The sequence below is a fragment of the Clarias gariepinus genome, chromosome 19 (assembly GCF_024256425.1).
Source record: "Clarias gariepinus isolate MV-2021 ecotype Netherlands chromosome 19, CGAR_prim_01v2, whole genome shotgun sequence".
NCBI classification, from domain to species: domain Eukaryota; kingdom Metazoa; phylum Chordata; class Actinopteri; order Siluriformes; family Clariidae; genus Clarias; species Clarias gariepinus.
The window spans coordinates 12,906,501-12,926,321 of record NC_071118.1 but is presented as its reverse complement, the minus strand read 5'-3'; the positions used below and the strand labels follow the sequence as shown (position 1 = coordinate 12,926,321).

The 19,821-nt window shown below is 40.7% G+C and overlaps 1 protein-coding gene across 1 annotated transcript; it reads right to left on the bottom strand.

The window, feature by feature from the left end:
• Positions 1–547: 547 nt before the first annotated feature.
• On the bottom strand, positions 548–19,279 carry LOC128507871 (inactive tyrosine-protein kinase PRAG1). Its single transcript, XM_053479004.1, has 7 exons — positions 19,047–19,279; positions 10,378–10,728; positions 7,867–8,815; positions 7,561–7,786; positions 4,232–4,359; positions 3,116–3,564; positions 548–2,687 (listed from the first exon to the last, which is right to left on the bottom strand). Exons 2-7 carry the CDS (start codon positions 10,615–10,617, stop codon positions 1,626–1,628), a joined length of 3,054 nt encoding a protein of 1,017 aa, XP_053334979.1. The 5' UTR covers positions 10,618–10,728; positions 19,047–19,279; the 3' UTR covers positions 548–1,625.
• Positions 19,280–19,821: the final 542 nt, after the last annotated feature.

Genomic DNA, 19,821 nt, shown 5'->3' with positions numbered 1-19,821 from the left:
TCTTGTACAAATTATTAAATGAAAAACTTAATTATGAATTATAAGAGGAGTAAGAACTTTTTATATATGTCATTATATGCAAAATTATTCAGGGCGGTCACATCACTTCAACAGCAACATGTGGCTCTGTTTGTGTAAAGCTGCTTTGCGACAATGTCAATTGTTAAAAGCGCTATACACATTAAATTGAATTGGATCATAATGTTTGGATAATTTCAGTTCTGTTACCCTTAATGTAGCCTACTTCTTGTATAGTCTAGTGAAAAAGTTTGAAATAGAAGTATTATATAAGCAAACACATTTGTGCATTTAGACTTACAGGATAAACACACCTTTATAGATTTTATCCTAAATGTTTTTTGGTAGATTTGGTTTTTATTTCAACACAATCATTTTACATTATTACTGTAGAATCTTTATTCTTCAATTCTCCTTTACTGATGCCTTCAATTTCATCACTGAGATCACTTCCTGGTGGGCAGATGGCAGTCTGAAGCACACCAAAATCTACAATGAAATATGAAATAAAACAAATAACCCTTTGTTTTTGAAAAGATATTTACACTTTATTGATGCAATTCCAGCAGGTTAATTAATTACAGGCGGTAATGTTCAGAGCATTATTTTAAACTCACAGCATCACTACTTTGATCATTTTCTCACTGAATTCCAGCTGTAAAAAACAGCCTTCACACTCATTCTAAACAAATAAACTAACAGGGATTTCAGTGCTCAGACGAATTCTCATCAAGACCTGCTTCACACAGTTCCCGTACACATTTTACAAACAAGTGAAATTTCAGTTTCACATCGACTCTTCCTGGAGATGATCAAATTTTATACATTTTTACAACTGTTTACAGTCTAAACATACAACAGCACAGTGTATAAAGACCAACTTTAGACTATGAACAGCCATGATTATTGTTGTTAACCCTGCAATATTATTTAAATAAAATTAGCTATGGCATAATCATCGTATTTAAGGAATCAAGGCCTCTCAGGCTGTGTGACTCGGTATAGCAAACCTCTGATTGGTGTTCAGGTCTTTCTTTCTGAAACAACCAATTAGTGCACTCTCTCTATTAATATCTAAGTATAATGAGGAACTCAGTGTTAAATGTTAATAACAAAAATTGTATAATTTGCAATCTCTATATTTAAGCCCTATATAGGTGAAAGAATGCGCACTATTGTGTCTGATAGCAGAGACTTTACTTAGCAATTAACAATTTTTATAGCAACGTTAGACAATATGAGGTACCATCAGTGCTGAAATGTGTAGAAAAGCATGTGAAATGTCTCATCACAGGAGTAATAGGGATTTGGTATTAGTACACAGCTATAGTCCTGCTCTCTCTCTACTGAGGCATTTCCGCTTACTCTTCAAACGTGCAAATCTCACACACGCAGGAGGATGGCACTCTCTCTGTGGCAGTGAGAATGATTTTATGATGATTTTATAACCCAGCAGGAGAGTTTAAGCCTATAAAACAAAGTGCAGCATCTGCAAATAATGTGGTCAAAGGAGAAATGTTTCATGACTATACAAGCTGTTTAAAAACTGCAGGAACGGAGGCAGGAATGCAGACAATACTTGTGCACTACACACGCACAAAGCATAATCAATGTGATGGTTTGATTATGTGCATCAACTGGGCAGTGTGCAGCAGGGACGGTGGATGTGTGTTGGAGAAATACTGACAACAGAGCCAGTCCTCGAGCTCTGTGCTCTTTTCTGGTTCCAGCGAGCGCTCGGCAAACTTCATCATGAGCAATGCTCGCTTTACGTCCAGCCAGTTAAACAGCACCTCATGGTCCTTGTCCTTCCTGTTGTCAACGGTGACCCGGTCGAGGAGCTCTCGCCGCGGCCCCCACAGCAGACTCTGCAGGCCACGCTTAGCCTCCACAATATGGATCCTCTCGTCCGGATCAGGACGCAGCAGGAGGCGGGCGAGGCGCTCCAGCCCGGATGAGTAGATAGACACAGAGGGGATGGCGGGAAGCTCCTCAATGCGGTAATGACGATTTCGTAGTGATGGCACAGCTTCAAAAGGGTTAGGCAGGTGCAGCATCTCGTAGATCAGGATACCCGTCTGGAACTCATCCACCTTGCGATACTGAGAGGCAGAGACGATCTCGGGCGCCATGCGGGTCAGCTCGGCTCGCTGCTTCTCGTCCGTCTCACAGCGCCGCTTCGCTTTGGAGAAGTTGCTAATCAGGAGGCGAGGTAAACTCTCATGAGGGGTTGGGCCAGAGGTCAGAGATGGTTTCTGGGGCACCAGGACCATGTTTTCGAGGCAGAGGTCACGGTGAGTGACGCCGTGAGTTTTAAGGTGCTCGAGAGCGTTACACAGCTGTAACAGGAGGAAACACACACGCCGCTCATAAACCTCGGGATGAGAACGATGGAAAGACTGATACTCGTTCACGAAATCTGCAACGCTCTCACTTGGCACCTCACGTGTAATCACTACCACACGCTCCTGCTGGTCCACAGGGACGGAGCCTGATGGGGAAGAGGGCGGGGCTAGAGTCTCTTCCTGGCCAGGGAGCATGCTCTGAGGGACGCAGGCGATGAAGTGACCACAGTCCTGCTGCAGGTTAAAGTGGTGCGGGATGGACTGTTGCACAGACAGACCAAACAGGTGAGACCGTCTCACTTCCTGGGTATGACCTTTACAGATCTGCACAGAGGACAGAAGACAGACAGGTAAATGCTAAGAAAGAGATGCAGAGAAAAATTTAGAGATAAAAGTCTCAACAGAACATAAAATTTTTCATGAATTGTTCCCAGTACTAGTGCTCTTGCCTTGTCTTTTCCTCCACCAAGTTTGTTCTTCCTATCTATCCAACCAACTTTCTCTCCTTCACTCACAATATTACTATTTTCTACACATTTAATTCAGCAAAGTAGATCATACATGTCTGACCTTCAGAAAAATGATGGACTGAAACAGTAAAACCTGTAGCAGCATCTGAAGTGTCATTTTAACTGGAAATAGAGCTCCAAAACTAAAATGCTACTTTATTGAAACACACTTTCTGCATTGTAATACATTGTCACACCCCTAACAGGAATGTTTGAAAATCTGGACCACGTACACACACTGACCTTGACAGCATAGGGTGTGTGTGTGTCACTGGAGCAGGTGGCAGGGTAGTATGCGGCATCCCTGGTCATGCAAACAGCACGGCTGCAGCTCAGTTTGAACAGGCTCCATTCGTGCTCGTTGAAGAAACGGTGTGTGCTTTTCTGTGCGTGTATAAAACGCTCCTCGCACTTCAGCGCCAAACGGCGAACGCACTCGCCATACAGTCCACCCAATCGAGCGTACACAGACTCCCGACTTGCCCCACTGCTCAGGAGTGTCTGCAAAGACGGCGAAGAGGAGTACGCGAGCTGAGGAGATGAACAGGAAGTGATGGCATGACCTTTGACTTTCTTCTCTGTGTCGGTGGAAGTGGTGCGGCTCAGGAGTTTTTTCTCTGGTAATGGCGGGGGACAGAGCCTTGGACCCGGAAACAGAGCAGGACAGGAACGCTGAGTTGACTCCTGAGCAACTACAGAGAGGAAGAGCGAGAGACAGAGGGAGAGAGAGAAGAAAGCAAGGGATTATGTTGATTGATGTTAATCATACAACTTTAGTTTGAAGCATTAAAGGTCATACTGGTCATGTGATTTCCAGACAGAAAATCACTCTCTCTCTTTGTCATTCCAAAAACAGACAGACATGATGGCTAGATAATACTAGCACTGAAGAGACAGACAGACTGCCTCCTGTGTGGGAGAGATACTGTTTAACTAGGTAACGCCTTTAACACAGTGAGAGGTGGAATGAGAGCTGTGTGTTTTATCAGGGTGTGTGGGTGTGTGTCTGTGTACACGTAATCAGACAGCATGACGATTACCTGACACAGAAAACACACCCGGGCAAGAAACAGACACAGAAAAAAAAACCTGAAAGGAAAAACAAAAAGAATAAAAACATGTCACAGAAGAAAATAAACAGTGTGAAGAAAAGCAGACGAATGTGTGCATGTGTGTGTACATGAGACAGAGAGAGAAGTAGTTTCATGAGGCTAACTGCTTGTGGTAACAGACAGAAACCATTTTTTCCTCTCATTTTCTCTCTCCTTTGCCATCCTCCTGCTAGTCTGCTACAGTGTTGGAGGGCTAGTCCACTAGGAGACAGCAAGGCACTCAGTTGTAAAGATGTAGTGCACTCACCAGAATCGGACAGAGTCGGCAGGCTATCTGACGAGGCTGTGATCTTGTCCTTCAAAGAGTGAGAGAGCGACTCCACTGATCCCCGCTGATCCAATTCCATACTGCTCATACTGAGCTTACTACAGGAGCTGTACACACACAGAAACGCACACATTCAATACACAGCTTACCACATAAATACATGCAAACTCATAAAACTGACTGAGCACAGCACACATGGGACATCAGCATGAATCTAGCTATCCACCTATCTAACACACACACACACACACACACACCTAATATATATATATATACACACATACACTCACCTAAAGGATTATTAGGAACACCTGTTCAATTTCTCATTAATGCAATTATCTAATCAACCAATCACATGGCCGTTGCTTCAATGCATTTAGGGGTGTGGTCCTGGTCAAGACAATCTCCTGGACTCCAAACTGAAGGTCAGAATGGGAAAGAAAGGTGATTTAAGCAATTTTAAGCGTGGCATGGTTGTTGGTGCCAGACGGGCACGAACAACCATGCCACGGTGTGAAAGGGAAAAACATCCAGTATGCGGCAGTCCTGATGGAAAAGCAACTTTGACTGAAATAACCATTCGTTACAACCGATGTATGCAGCAAAGCATTTGTGAAGCCACAACACGCACAACCTTGAGGCGGATGGGCTACAACAGCAGAAGACCCCACCAGCTACCACTCATCTTCACTACAAATAGGAAAAAGAGGCTACAATTTGCACAAGTTCTGTTGAGACATTCAAATGGTAGAGTCAGAATTTGGCGTAAACTAAATGAGAACATGGGTCCATCATGCCTTGTTACCACTGTGCAGGCTGCTGGTGGTGGTGTAATGGTGTGGGGGATGTTTTCTTGGCACACTTTAGGCCCCTTAGTGCCAATTGGCCATCGTTTAAATGCCACGGGCTACCTGAGCATTGTTTCTGACTGTGTCCATCCCTGACCATGTCCATCCCTTTCATGTACCCATCCTCTGATGGCTACTTCCAGCAGGATAATGCACCATGTCACAAAGCTCGAATCATTTTTTTTTTATTTATTTTTTTATAAATTTAGTCCTGTCCAATTCTTTTTTTCCCCGATTTTCTCCCCAATCTAGTAGTGGCCAATTACTCCCCGTCACTAGGGGGCTCCCACACCCATCAAGGCTACTACAACCACTCAGTCGGGAGGACGAAAGCTATCCCGTGTTTCCTCCGAACCACGTGACGCGAGCCGACCGCATCTTTTCGAACTGCTCGCTCACGCACCGTTAGGGGCGGAGTAACACACTCGGAGGAAAGCGCTAGCCGCTCTTTCCGTGTGCGCGAGCTCACAGACGCCCCTGATTGGCTGTAGCGCCGTGACTAATGTGGGAGCGCAAGTACCTCTCATCCCTCCCCCCTGAGAGAGCTTGGCCAATCAGCTCTCTCTGTGCCTCCGGCTGTGAGAGGAAAACAGCATCACCCGGGGTTCGAACCAGCGACCTCCGGATGATAGGGCGAGCACTTTACCACTGCGCCACTCGGAGGCCATAGCTCGAAACATTTTAAATTGGTTTCTTGAACATGACAATGAGTTCACTGTACTAAAATGGCCCCCACAGTCACCAGATCTCAACCCAATGTGGTGGAACGGTAGCTTTGTGCCCTGGATGTGCATCTCACAAATCTGTATCAACTGCAAGATGCTATTCTATCAATATAGGCCAACATTTATAAAGAATGCTTTAAAATGTCAAACACAGAATTAGTATGGTGTATAATAATAATAATTATATATATATATATATATATATATATATATATATATATATACACACACACACACACATACATACGGTTTACAGGTATGCGGGGGGAACTCGGGGTAAGATGACACTTCAGGCTCATCAGTATCTGGTGTTTGTTTTGAGCGCATGTGGAGTTTTACTCGTCAGACAAGTGATAAAGCTGCTAGGCAATGTGTTTAACTGCATTTTCTGGACGGGCGGACGGGCACTGTATTGCTGCAGAAAACACACGCACACCCCCATTCTGATTAATTACACTCACTTACTCACTAATTCTCTATACCACATCCTTACCCACAGCGACTTCTATTCATCTCATTGTACATATGAGTAGTGGAGGATTAAGGGACCAACAGTGCCGAAAGCTTGGGGGTGCTGGGGTTTGAACATGGGACCTTCCGATCAGCAGTCCAAAGCCTTTACAACTGAGGTGGAAAACAACCATGGACGGAAGCATTGGAGGGCACACAAACACACACACATCATTTTTTTAAAATTACAATAGGATCTAACTACATATCAAACCTTTAATGACAAGGAACTCATTCAGTTCTAATACAGACTCATTCAGAGCGTGTGAATGGGTGTGTGTGTGTGTCATGGGGGGTCGTGGATTTGTTCATGCAAACAAGAAGACAAGAAGGGAGAGAGAAAGAAAGAGAGAGAGAGAGTTTTAGTCAGGATCATCTGATTTGCTAAAAAAAATAAATGGAAGGAGGGAGGACTACACACCACATCAATGGCTTTCCTTCATACTTTACACACTGCTGGAGTTGTTGCTGCTGCACTACAGCTTAATAAATGTTAGTCTTACAGCCTACTGTACCTATGCCTGTTCCAAAGCACTGATTCTGGAGACTGCCCAAATATTACGCAAAAACTTCCTTACGAGAAAAACTCTCCTTATCAAAGATAACACACCTTTTTAAAATATCTGTTTATCTGGAGTATCTGGCGTACGAGTCCCTGTGAACGAGCGGTTACTATAAACACACCACCATAATATATAGTAATATACTGTACACCTGTGATTTGCAGCTGCACCATAGTCACAGTGGCTGTTACCTGAAAATTAATCAACAACCAGTGGGACCAATCAGCATCTAGAATTCAGTAGTAAGGACAGCACACAAAATGTCTCACACACACTCCCAACTTTTATTTTACGTTTTAAGAACAGTTTATTAATGAGCTTAGAGCTTAAAAGTCTAACCACAAATTCCAAAATGGAGTATTTTCAGAATTGTTGCATTGATCTAATTAAGTAGACTGTTTTTCTCTTTGTTCTTTTGTGCATGTTTATGAATAACAGTGTGTCATACAGAGCCAGGGACCACATTAGCAGACACTGAACACTATGCTATAATAAGAGGTTATAAGAATCTGTTAAATGTTAGCAACTTTAGCAGCAGTAACAGCAGTACAACTAAAAAAAAAAAAGAAGTCTAGACCAAGCCAAAAATATTTCAGCTGAGACAGAGGAGTATAACATGCTGTATAAAATAACTCAGCTGTTAATTTAAAGGTGCTTCTTACCGGTGGTGTTTTTTAGGTGGAGGCAGCGGAGGTCTGGGCTCACTGCTGCTACTGCTGCTGCTGTCGGTTCTCATCTCTGCTTCTTTCTCACTGAGACTGTTGTTCCTCTCATTGGTGCCAGGCAGAGAGTCACACTTGTCCTTCCATTCTCTTTCTGTTTTGTTCTTCTCCTCCTCCTTTTTCTCCTCTTTGGCTCGAGGCTCTGAGCTCCACAAGCTGCTCAGTACTGTGGAGAAATGTTGTTAATGTAGTTGCATTAACTATGCATCACATGTAATTACCTATGCATCGCGTGAGCATTTTTACCTGGGCAGGAGGAATGGGAGTCGACCTGAGACAGTTTCAGGGGTGGAGTCACGTGGAAGTTGAGCTCAGGAAGAGGAGACAAACTAGACGTGCCGAGTTTTGGAGAACGTGAGGTTCTTTTGGGAGGAATCGGGGGGCTCGCTTTGGCCTCTGTCTGTACCAACAGGTCTGTGGAGACTGAGGATGCTCCATGGACACCAGGGGAAGACGGCCAGTTAAACACCGGGCTGGAGGGGTCGTCAGGGGTTGTGGGGCTAAAATGAAGCCACTGAGTGCTAACGGCAGAATCGGGGCTGCTTAGGTAAAAGGTGCGGTTGTTCTCCTCTGTATGGGCGGCCATGACTGTGATGGTTGCCCTTTGGCCTTCCCCATCGTCACTGGCCTCGTTGATGACGTCAGTGTTTCGTTGAAGACGGCATTTCCGCTTTGAGCTTTCAGCATAGATGGGCTCTGCCTGAAGCGTGGCCAGGCAAGTCAGTGAGTCTGTACTGCTGCAATGTGAAAACAAATCTGACAGACTGGCGTTATTAAGGGAATCCGGGGTTGCCACTGGTGATGACAGAACACTAAATGTCTCTGAGGATGCACCAGTACCAGTCCCATTTATACTTCCTGGAGCTGTGTTTATTATGACCTGCACTTCCTGTTTGTGATTATGTAAAACTGAATCACAGGAAGGGATATAAGTGCCCTTGGGCATTTTGACCACCTGAGAACTGAAGCTCTCTTTGAGACTTATAGGACTGCGGCATTCCTCCTGCATAATAAACACACATGCCGTATTTGATTGGGCTTTCGGAGACACATTAGTCCTGCTGGAATAATCCAGCTTTGTGGAAACACCATTCTGCAGCATTACATCCTTCAGAGCTTTACTGCAGCCGTTACTGTCAATGTAGAGAGGTGACAGGTCCAGAATATTCTTTAGTCCAATCAGACTCTTATTGGTCTGTATAAAAGAAAAAGAGAAAATGAATATAAAACAACTTTGTTAAAGGCAACAGAAATGTTTGAGAAAGTGTGCCAGTTAATGATAACACAACCCTTTAAAAAAAAATATGTTAAAAGTATTGAGCAAATAAATTCAATTCATTTTTATTTGTATAGCGCTTTTAACAATTGTCATTGTCACAAAGCAGCTTTACACAATCAAAAGAATTATTTACGTTTGTATGGAATGTGAATGTGTACGGGCGACAGTGGCAAGGAAAAACTCCCTGAGATGGCAATAGGAAGAAACTTTGAGAAAAACCAGACTCAACAGGGAACCCATCCTCATTTGGGTGAAACAGGGAGCAGGAATTGATCTGCATTCATACTGTGTCAATATTATAAATCAATATTTATTATCTAAATATTATCTTTCAGCAGAAAATTCTAAATATCCATCAATAAATCAATTTTTTTGTGCAAAAAAACAACAACAAAAAACAAGAGAAAAACTACTTAAATTAAAGTTTATTTAAAGAAGTGACCTGGAGGAAGCAGTTTCTAATCGTACTGGTAATCATATTGATTAATAGGATCTAACACTAGTCTGACTGCATAAAATTTATCCATACAAGTTTAAATATCAGTTACATAAGGGATTTCCTTTTGGGAATGTAAAAATTAAATACTAATTTGTGTTATCATAGCATTCAATTTTTTTAAACAAATTCTTGTGTAGCGGTTTTATATTGTTTAATATACTGGTTTAAACCACTGAGCCGAAAATAGCTTATTCCAAAATGCAGCTGCACAAATGAACAAGACTCAAGCCTTCAACTAACAGACTTGTTTAAACGTATCTCCCTACACGCACCAACACAACCTGTTAACACGGACGTCCATTCTGCACGACCTCAGCCTGCCTGTTTCTACACAATGTACGGACTTTGTTTTTTTTTTATTAAACTATACATTATTATCTTATGTATTAATTCCTGTTTTCTTCCCTGTGTTTTAAGGTAGATGTTTAACAGTTTGCACCACATTACCAAGTAAGTTCGATACCATTTTAATCCTTCATTAAAATATGGTAAGTACATTTACTTGGAAGCCATCTGGAAGATACTTTGGACCATCAGCTTGTATACATGTTTATTCAGTTACACATAAATTAAATATATATAGTATTTTATTCTTCTAGTCCTCTTCTCAGTTAAATCTATGGTTATTCCTCTGCCCCATAAGAAATTAACATTTTTGACAAATGATAATGATAAATGTGGCAAATATATGGAATTCTTTCTAATATTTTATGCTTTTAGCTGTTCATCCATTAGTCAAACTCTATATATTCTATTATTTATACTAACTATTAAACCATCTGTTTTCGTTGTTTATTGATTTAATATTTTTATATCTTTATAAATAACTATTATTGTATCACTGAGTTTAAATGTTGCAACCTGACACTCGCAACCTGTTGTGATTTGTCTTGCACACAGAAGTTAACGTTTAACAGACTTTTTGGGTTACTATTATGCATACACAAAATGCAGAAGTTTTTTTTTCCCCCTCAACTACCTGCTGTGTATTCGTGGTAAATTCCACTGCTATCTCGGACGTGTCCAAATTCATCATAGTAGGTTTGACGGCGATAGTGGGCTTGATGTAGGGCAAAGATAAGGCACCTTCATCCTCCTCTTCCTCCCCACACAAGCTTTTCCTGCCTTTAGCGTTAGCGTGGGCGTTACGTGGGTGAAAGCAGTTCTTACAGGATCCGGGTTTCCACACGTGCTCAGCAAACTCACTGCACGCTGACATTTTACACACCGTCTGGACAGGACGTGGCTCGGAGTTACATGCAGGTGAAGCCAGTGGAGTAGCGAGAAGGCCGACTGGTCATGACGCAGAGAAGTGTGTGATCTCAGACACCTGAAAGAAAATAAGAAAAGTAGAGCATGTAAACATGTAATTGTACACATAGCAACAATAAACATAGTTGCTGTTAAGAAAACCATCAACAAACACATCTGATTAGTATTAGTAGAGCATCAGACTTTAAAACACACTTCACTGAAGGTACGCTCTAAACACCTACACAATGTCTGCTTCTTTTTGAAAGATGTATTAAATAAAGCCATCGATTTATTAACTGAAAAAAAAAAAAAAAAAAAAAAAAAAAAAAAAACTTTGGTGGGAAAAAACTGACAAATGACACCAGAGAGGACCAATGCAACTACGTTCAAGTTATCATATGGAGATCATGAGTTCGGTTCTCAAATGATGTAACCGGCATCTGTGGCCTGGAGCCTAGAGAGAGCAGATTGGTAGTGCCCTTTGAGCTCATGTAGGAGGACGGGGTTGGACTGTGCCCTCAACAGGTCATGAGCAGCAGTCTGGAAAGACATATTCAGCAGCTTCACATGTGTTAAAGCAAAGACGTGTTAGCCGTGTGCTCACCCTGGTTGGTAGCTGTTTTTAAAAGTGGACCAGCATTTCAGCATTTTAGTAAGAAATATAGCTGCTTAAGAAAAATAAGACAATAAACTTAAGTGCTACTGAATCAAATCAAACCCAATGTCTAAAAGCTCAATTAAATGTCTTTCCATGATTCACAGCTGCCTTAGCAACTGGTGAACCCATACCTGTGGCAGAAATGCATCTGCTAACACTTGATTGGCACACATCATGCATTCCCAGGGAACACGTTTTAGCCAGAAAAAAACGTATTTGCACTTCCAGCTAGACCCTATTCATGTGAATCTTTGGATACATAAAGATTTGATTTCTAGATGCTGTGATAGAACAAGTAGAAATCCTACTCGGCCTGGTCATCGGTGACTCAGTACTAGGCATCCAAAAAGGCCCAGGTTCTGTTTCCAACACCCAAACATCCCGACTGGAGGTGCACCTTTAGTGGCAGAAGAGCATTTTGACATAAAATCTGTGCCAAAATCAAATGTGTGAATGATGGATTAGATGCCAGATCAGATCCACTGTGGTAACCCTCAATGGGAGCTGAAAGATCATCACCATCACCAGACCACCCCCCACCCCGGCATAGTCAGAGTTAACCTGTTTGGTATCATTGTTCACATGTCTTGCATTAGAAGAGATTCCTCGTGTTGGGGCAGGTTTGGTCTCTGAATAACCACAATTTAGCACAATTGTCAATTCCACATCCAATAAAACACTCATGAGCAGTTTCACTGGAAAAAGCAGGAATGTTAGGAATGTGTGTGTGTGTGTGCATATGAGTGGGAGGGGGTTGACACCATGGTGAGTTTCACACCACAATGATGAGGGGACAAGGTCAAACCTACACACACACACACACACACACACACACACACACACACACACACACACACACACACCATCTTTATTCCAGTTTCTTCCATTAGTAAAAGAGTTAAACACTAAAACTTTTTTTTTACACTGACAGTGTGTGACTTCATGCAAATTTCATGACAACTCTCCAGTGAAATTAAGTTATTTTATAAATTGTACCGCAGTGCTGTAATGACACGCATCCACACAGCGCTGTGATTTAAGAGGCTAAAAATGGGCAGAAACTTCACCTTTGTCTTGCTTTTAGTTTCATCACAGGAAGTCAGGTTGTTAGGCGACTCCACCTATTCCACACTCACACACAGCAACCTGATAACCACAGAAACACAATCGTTTGCTGACGGTGAGGTTTCTGTCACGTGACACATGTTGATAACTTTTTACATACAGCTTTGCCTCATTACAGCTGTTTAAGCCATGTTGCTGCTAAACCCTAGACTTGGTTTGTTGCTGATTTATTTTGGATTACAGCCATACTGACTATCAAACAACTGCAAATCACAGGTTTATATTAACAACGTGTGTAATTTCGCAATAAAGTCGCCTTTTTGGTAAAGTTTATGTGGAAAGAGTTTCCAGCGAGATTCAATCAATAATTGATAAATCATTAATAATGATACCCAGATGCACGTTTGCCCCACAGTATAAATTTTACTTAAATAGTTTTAGCGGCCCAATCAACTGCATCAACAATGACAGTCATGTTTTTATTATTTGAATCAGTAAAATCTTATTTAATTGCACATAAAGCATTCACAATTGCTCAGCACCTCTCGGTCTCACACACAAACACATACATACAGACCTGTCTGTAAATAGCCCCCCCTCATCGATGCACACACATTGGCTGTACATGTGAAGCACCCATGAATGTAAAACAGTTTGTGCTGTTGAATGGTCAGTTTGCTGAAAGTTATTTAGAGCAACAGTGATCGGTTTTGTGACATCGCTCTCAGGGAAGAATAAAGATGGTTGGAAAGGCAAGTGTATTATAAGCAGGCTGACTCAATTCAGCCGGATGTTAATGCTCAAATAACTTGTAAGCATATAAACAGCCTAGCCAAGCATGGCTAAGAAGTTTAACGTTGAGTTACAGCTGGGTTGTTAAAGTTACCATGCAAAACAAGACTTTATCAGTTAATAAACAACACTATTGTAATTGTTGGCAAACTGCTGTGGTACAAGAAAAAAAAAAATAAAAAAAAATTAAAAGAGAATATTTATTCCTGTTTTACTGTATATGTACTGTTTACAAATATATTCAGCTTATCTTAGAATTTATGGCCCTTTAATATTTTCTTGTGTGTACATGAAATAAGACACATGAGATGTTTTTTGTTACTTTCAAAGTACAAAATAAATAAGACACACGCAAGAGATGGACGATGGCAAAAAAGGATTCAGTTATGTTTCTGAATTCTTTTGTGTGGCATTCATCTATCGCCACATTGACCCCAATATTTTTTTTCTATATATACATTTAGAATATAGGTGGTGGTAAACATTGCTGTTCCTTTATAACCCAACAGGTGGCGTGCTCTAAACTATTCACACATTGGACGCAGTACCACATCATAGGTGGTAGGAGCAAATTATTTGATAAGTTTGTTTATAATTGTTTAATAGAATCAGTATGATTGTGATGATACTGTATTTGGTGGTCTCTGGTGATTCAAATCATTAACACACACCAGTGTTTCCCACACACACACAGTATACCTGGGCAGGCCGCCCATTTGCCGACCATTTTTAAAAATCTGTCAGAGAAAACATTGCCATTGATTATAATTAGTAGCAGCCAGAACACCGCTCTTTCAAAGGCAGAATAAACAGGTACATGAACGTGAACGTGAGAGTGGTGTAATGTCTGCTCCTTAAAAAACTATCACAGATGGTAAAGAGAATAAGAGGGAAGTATCGATGGTCACGCAGACTCTGCAGAGACGCACAGTTTCACACAGTGAGACTGTTATCTTAGTTATCTTCTTTAAAAAAAAAATCAAGCAACGTGGATCCATGTGGCATCACAGCACTGGTCGATAAATAACATAAAAAAAAAAAAAAAAAGAAAAAAAAAGAAAAAGAAAGAAAATTTTTTGTAAAAAACTTTCTAAGGAAGTCACTTGTGGAGGCTTCAGTCATAACATTGTGCATATGGGTTTTCTCATATGTCATGTAGAAGAACCAAAGTTATGATTACTTTTAAATTGTACTGCTACTGGAATATGGGAATGATGCATATTATTATTACCATTATTACTATTACTTGGTCACAGAAACAACCCAAAACAAACAGTGCCATCTTAATACACAAAAAAAGTGTTTAGTTCTTACTTCATCTTACTCTTCACATATGGGTAAATGGAGGGGACGGTTTGAAAGTTGGATCGCTGAAATTTGAAATTAACAGAAATATCAAATAAATCTAAATATTGTGTTAAAGTTCATGTTTATGTATTTTTTTATCACTTTTGTGCTTTGTGTGTATGCGTGTGCCCTGCGATGGATTGGCACTTCGTCCAGGGCATATATTGCGCTTTCAGCTGTGATATGTAGCTATTAAATGTAGCATTTAGTATTCAAACATATTCCTTTAGGCTGACACCAAACAATTGGGCAATACTGAATAACAAATTTCTTGAGCGCTCACCCAAAAGAAGTGTTTGCTAATAAATGAGGCCTGTTGTTTCTGTTGGGACAAAAAAAAAACTAGCACAGCAGAGAAACAGGTCCGCTGTAGCATGATTCAGGGCGAGTCCAGAGGGAGGGGTGTGAAATTTTTGGGGAGCAGTAGTGAGACACAAAAGGGATGAGCACCGGAGGAGCAGGGAATGCAATCGGGCGAAAAAAAAAAAGAACAAATTTTGTAATAGACAAAATTGCATTTTGATTGTATCGACAGTGAGGTAAACGTCCGTTCACACACTACAGTATGACTAATCATGAAACTGTCACTAGTACAAACTAACCTAACTGTCCAACCAGTGATGCTTTTATGAAAGAGTGATACCTAATAGATTAATGCATTTATTTCTAATATCTATCACAAGATCAAGCTCATATAACCATATGAGTAACACTGTATTGTTTTCACTTTCAAGTACATTATACATTAGATTTTCATTTAGCAAAATAAATACATACTCATAAAAATATTTTGACATGCATGCAGCACAATGAAAACATCTTGCTGTTTTTAAAACCATTTAATATTATATGTTCTGTTAATGTGTGCCCTGTTCATAAGGAAATCAGGGCCTAAGGGCTGGGACGGTGTTTGCTCAGGAGACGGAGAGGAATGCTGCTGAACATCCTGACGTTTAGACTTCAGGCCTACGGGTCCATCACGTCAATAACCAACAAGACGAGACAAAGACACGGCTTAAGTTACAGCGTCAGAGTGGGTTTTGCTTAAACCACTCCCCAAGGCTCTGTGTTTGTGCGTGTGTGTGTGTGTGCACACACAGTAACAGCCACATTATATGTGTAATCACCTGTCATTTTAATCAACACCTATTATTTTATTCACTAAACACAGTTCTGCTCTGAAATTCTACAATGCAGTGATGATGTGCAACTTTATTCTGGACTCATCAGCACATCTGTATCTAAAAGCAAAAAACAGACTTTATTTTAAGCACTAAGTTTATTTAGATAGATTTATAGATACTTAATGCACTCACTTACTTCCCAGTTAAGTGAGCGTAGTGAGGGTTTAATACTGTAATTGTGCATGTTGTTATTCAGTCCTCAGGTGTAACCACGGATTTAAACGCTGTTCAGAAGTGACAAGAGAGTTATGTGTATATTCATAAGGTGTAGTTTGTCTATAACAGAGGTGTGTCTCAATTCAGACCTTGAATTTCTTGAAACTCTCAGACAATGTGATGAAACCACATGTTCAACTGAAAGTCACGTTTTAGGATATAAATATGGTTGAAATACTTAATGCCATTTAAGGCCTATATTAAAACACAAACCATTTGCCTATAATAACCTATTTTAATTAACTTCCTACTAGTACTGTCACTCGAAAGGACATATAAATTGTTTTTCTCGACACTGAGATGACATCTTGAACTTAGATGCTGGTTAATTCAATTGTTTGTGTAAGTTTATCCTTCAAACTGTGAGCATGCTTTTATTACAGCAGAGAACATCAAACTTCCCAAAAACAATTTTTTTTTTTTTTTGTTAATCTACCTATAAAATCAAATAAAAAAGGACTATAAAATCCATGTGTGTAGTATGATTTCATGAATCCATTTATTATTTTTTATGTTACAGACCAACAAAAAGGGAAAAATGATGAAAGCAAAATGATGAATGGTTTTACAAAATAATATCTGAAAAGTGTGGTGTTTATCTATATTCAGCCCCCTTCAGCCAATACTTTGTAGAACCACCTTCCATTGCAGCTGCAAATTTTTGGGGGATGTCTCTACCCGCTTTGCACATCTAGATAGTGAAACTTTTGCCCATTTTTCTTTGCAAAATAGCTCAGTCACATTAGATGGAGAGCATCTGTAAACAGCAATTTTTAAGTCTTGGCATAGATTCTGAATTGGATTTATGGACTTTGACTGGGGCATTCTAACACTTGAACATGCTTTGATATAAACCATTCCTTTATAGCTCTGGCTGTATGTTTAGGGTCGCTACGCTACTGGAAGGTGAATCTCCACTCCAGTCTCAAGTCATTTGCAGACTCAAACACTTTTTCTTCTTTCTTCTGCTATATTACATACACACGTCACCTCATCGTCTATACCGCGGGGTCGTGGGGGGCCAGGAGCTAATCCCTGGATACTTAGGGCACGAGGCAGGGTACATCCTGGGGACAGGCAATCCATCAAATTCACAAACTACAGGCAATTTGGGAACACCAGTTAGCCTTATCTGCATGTCTTTGGATTGTGGGAGGAAACCAGAGTACCCAGAGGAAACCCACCAAGCACATGCAAACTTCAAACACACAGAGGCGGGAATCGAACCCGGAGCCTGGAGGTGATACTTTTTTAAACTATTACCATAACTTGGACTAGTGACGTGATCTATACACCGATGATTTCATTAATAAAATGAGGATTTCTTCCCTGCATTAACACTAAGGTCAGGTCTTCAGATTTAAGTCAGAGACTCCTGGAGCTATGAATATACTAGCCTGAATAGCAAATGACCCATAAATCTGACATTCCAGAAGCTGTTCAAACTAGGAAGCTAAGTTCTAGTTCATTGCATTTATTCAGTATGCATCCCAGTCTCTCCCTGACAATATTACACTTCTGGCGTTTATCTCGGTTGTTAAAGAATATGCTGAAACGAAGTGACATCACCTTATTAGTCAGTCTGCTCCTTTAAATCACACTATTGTTCATCTCAGGTTTTATCTTTATGGTCTTTATCTTTATTGAAGTCTATTTTGGCCCCACTTTTGCTATTAGTACTTTTGACCTAACGGCACTGCTGTGTTCATTCAAATACTCTCTAGTACTTATGTAAAAATGTTTGGAATTCCATCTGTTGTTTTTTTGCTATTGTCATTTTTCATCCATATTTTTTCTTATTTAAATTGACGCTCTGACAGCTGAACAGCGGCATACACTTCGCATTTTCTTGCAAAAATACATTCCATTTTCCTTGTCTAACCCTAACCAAATATTGACCTTAATAATCTGTATTTTGGACATCAGTAGCTTGCAAGCTGTTTCTGTTAAGATGGCATACTAAAAGGTATCAAGGAATAGAGCATTGGGTCACTTTGTTGCCAGGAACAAATTACAAAATGTTAGGTATTCAAAATTCAAAATAGTACAAATGTGGTAAAGAAAGAAAAAAAGAAATAACCAGTCAAATGTGTAATTGCTAAGCAATGTGTATTGCTTCTTAAGCAGCTTTAGTATCAGGTCAGTGGAAAAAAAAGTTGAGGAAAAGAGGTCAGCATTACAGACTTCTACATCATTTCCTTTACAGAAAATACCCAGCCTGGTTCCTGAAGGAACAGGAACTGGTACAGGAAATGGAGTTCTGCTTTAAGGCAGTTCCTCTGAAAGTTTCATAATGTCTGTTAAGGCACAGCCACCTGATAATTGCACTACACCAAATAAAGTCTTTAACTAACTACTTTCACAGTCCACTATAGTGACAAAAGAGGAACCATTTAGCATTCAGCTCCCTACTCCCAACACAGGGACACTACACAAGCTGAGGGGAAACAATGTCACTGGTGAAATAATGGCTCCTACACACTATATAGTGCACTATACACACTATCCAGTGTTTTCTCTTTCACCTCAGACGCCTGGGATGTTAGGGCTTCTTTAACGTGTTAAGTGCAGATTATAATTGATTTCTGGGATGATCTAGGATACGCGTTACACTAGAACACGACACAGAACACAGTACAAAACACATGTTCATAATGAAACCAGGCCAGATTTAGCTTCCCAAAAAGTTTCCTACATGTGCTCTTACACCGTATGTAGTACATTAGACGTCAGCTCGGAGTCAGTTTCCTGCATTTGTGCATGTGGAACAGGAGAGCCATGAGATTTTCAGCTTCCTACTCCACCTCGAATAAGTTTCATGAGTAAGAGAAGAATGAAATCACCCCTACAATCTGTTTCTTACACGCGCGTGTCTCAGGATTTCCCATTTGATTTACTTTAATCCATTAAAAGAAACAAGTGCTGACTAAGCACTTCATAACTCCAAAGAATGGTAATGAAACGTAATATTACCTGATTATTTTTTTCCCGTGTGTGTTAAACACACACACACACACACACACACACACACTAGAACTACATCCGGTTTAAGGGAAAGAAAACACCGCAAACGCGCGTGACAGGTTTGCGGGGTGTTATTTTGATGGTAGACATTAAACAGCCTGGCTTTACCTCAGTTAAACAGTGCGCGGGGTCTCTCTCCACACCACTCACTGCCTCCACCGGATGTCTGTCACAATTTAAGTCCTTAATGGTTATTTTCTCCCGTTAAAATTAAAATCCTTAACGGTTTTCTGTTTCATGTTTAAAAAATCCTCACGCGACAGGTTGCAGAGGGAGCGGGAATGTGAAGCACGCGAGTCTTCTTTGATGTGTTACAGCCTCCGCAGGATCACTCAGGCTGAAGGGACAGCGAGCGGAGGGGCGGGGAAACGATAGAAGGGGTGTGGCTAACAAATCCGCAGGGGGGACATGTTGCCAGATTGGAGCTACTTTTTTTCCCCTCATAGCAATCATTGCTCTATCTCATATCATAATAGCATTATAAATGCATCCTGTAAAATGTCCATGCGTTCACCATGTAAGTATCAGGTGTCTGGTATAACTGCTGGCTCAGATTTATTACATCTCAAGGGATGGAGGTTAAGATCTCCTTCCTTCCACATGGCCTGTGTGCATGTGTGGAGTTGCATGTTCTCCATCTGCTTTGTGTATTTCCTATGGGTTTCCTCCCACAGTTCAAAGACATGCTGATTGGTGTTCCCTAATTGTCCATATTGTTTGATTGGATGTATTTGTGTGCATGCTTCTGTGATGGGTTGGCACCAGATCTAGGGTGTCCCCTGTCTTGTACCCTGAGCTCCCTGACAAAGGTTCCAGACTCACCATGGTCCTACATAATAAAGGACACATTAATAGATACGTTTACATGGATAATTTTATTTCA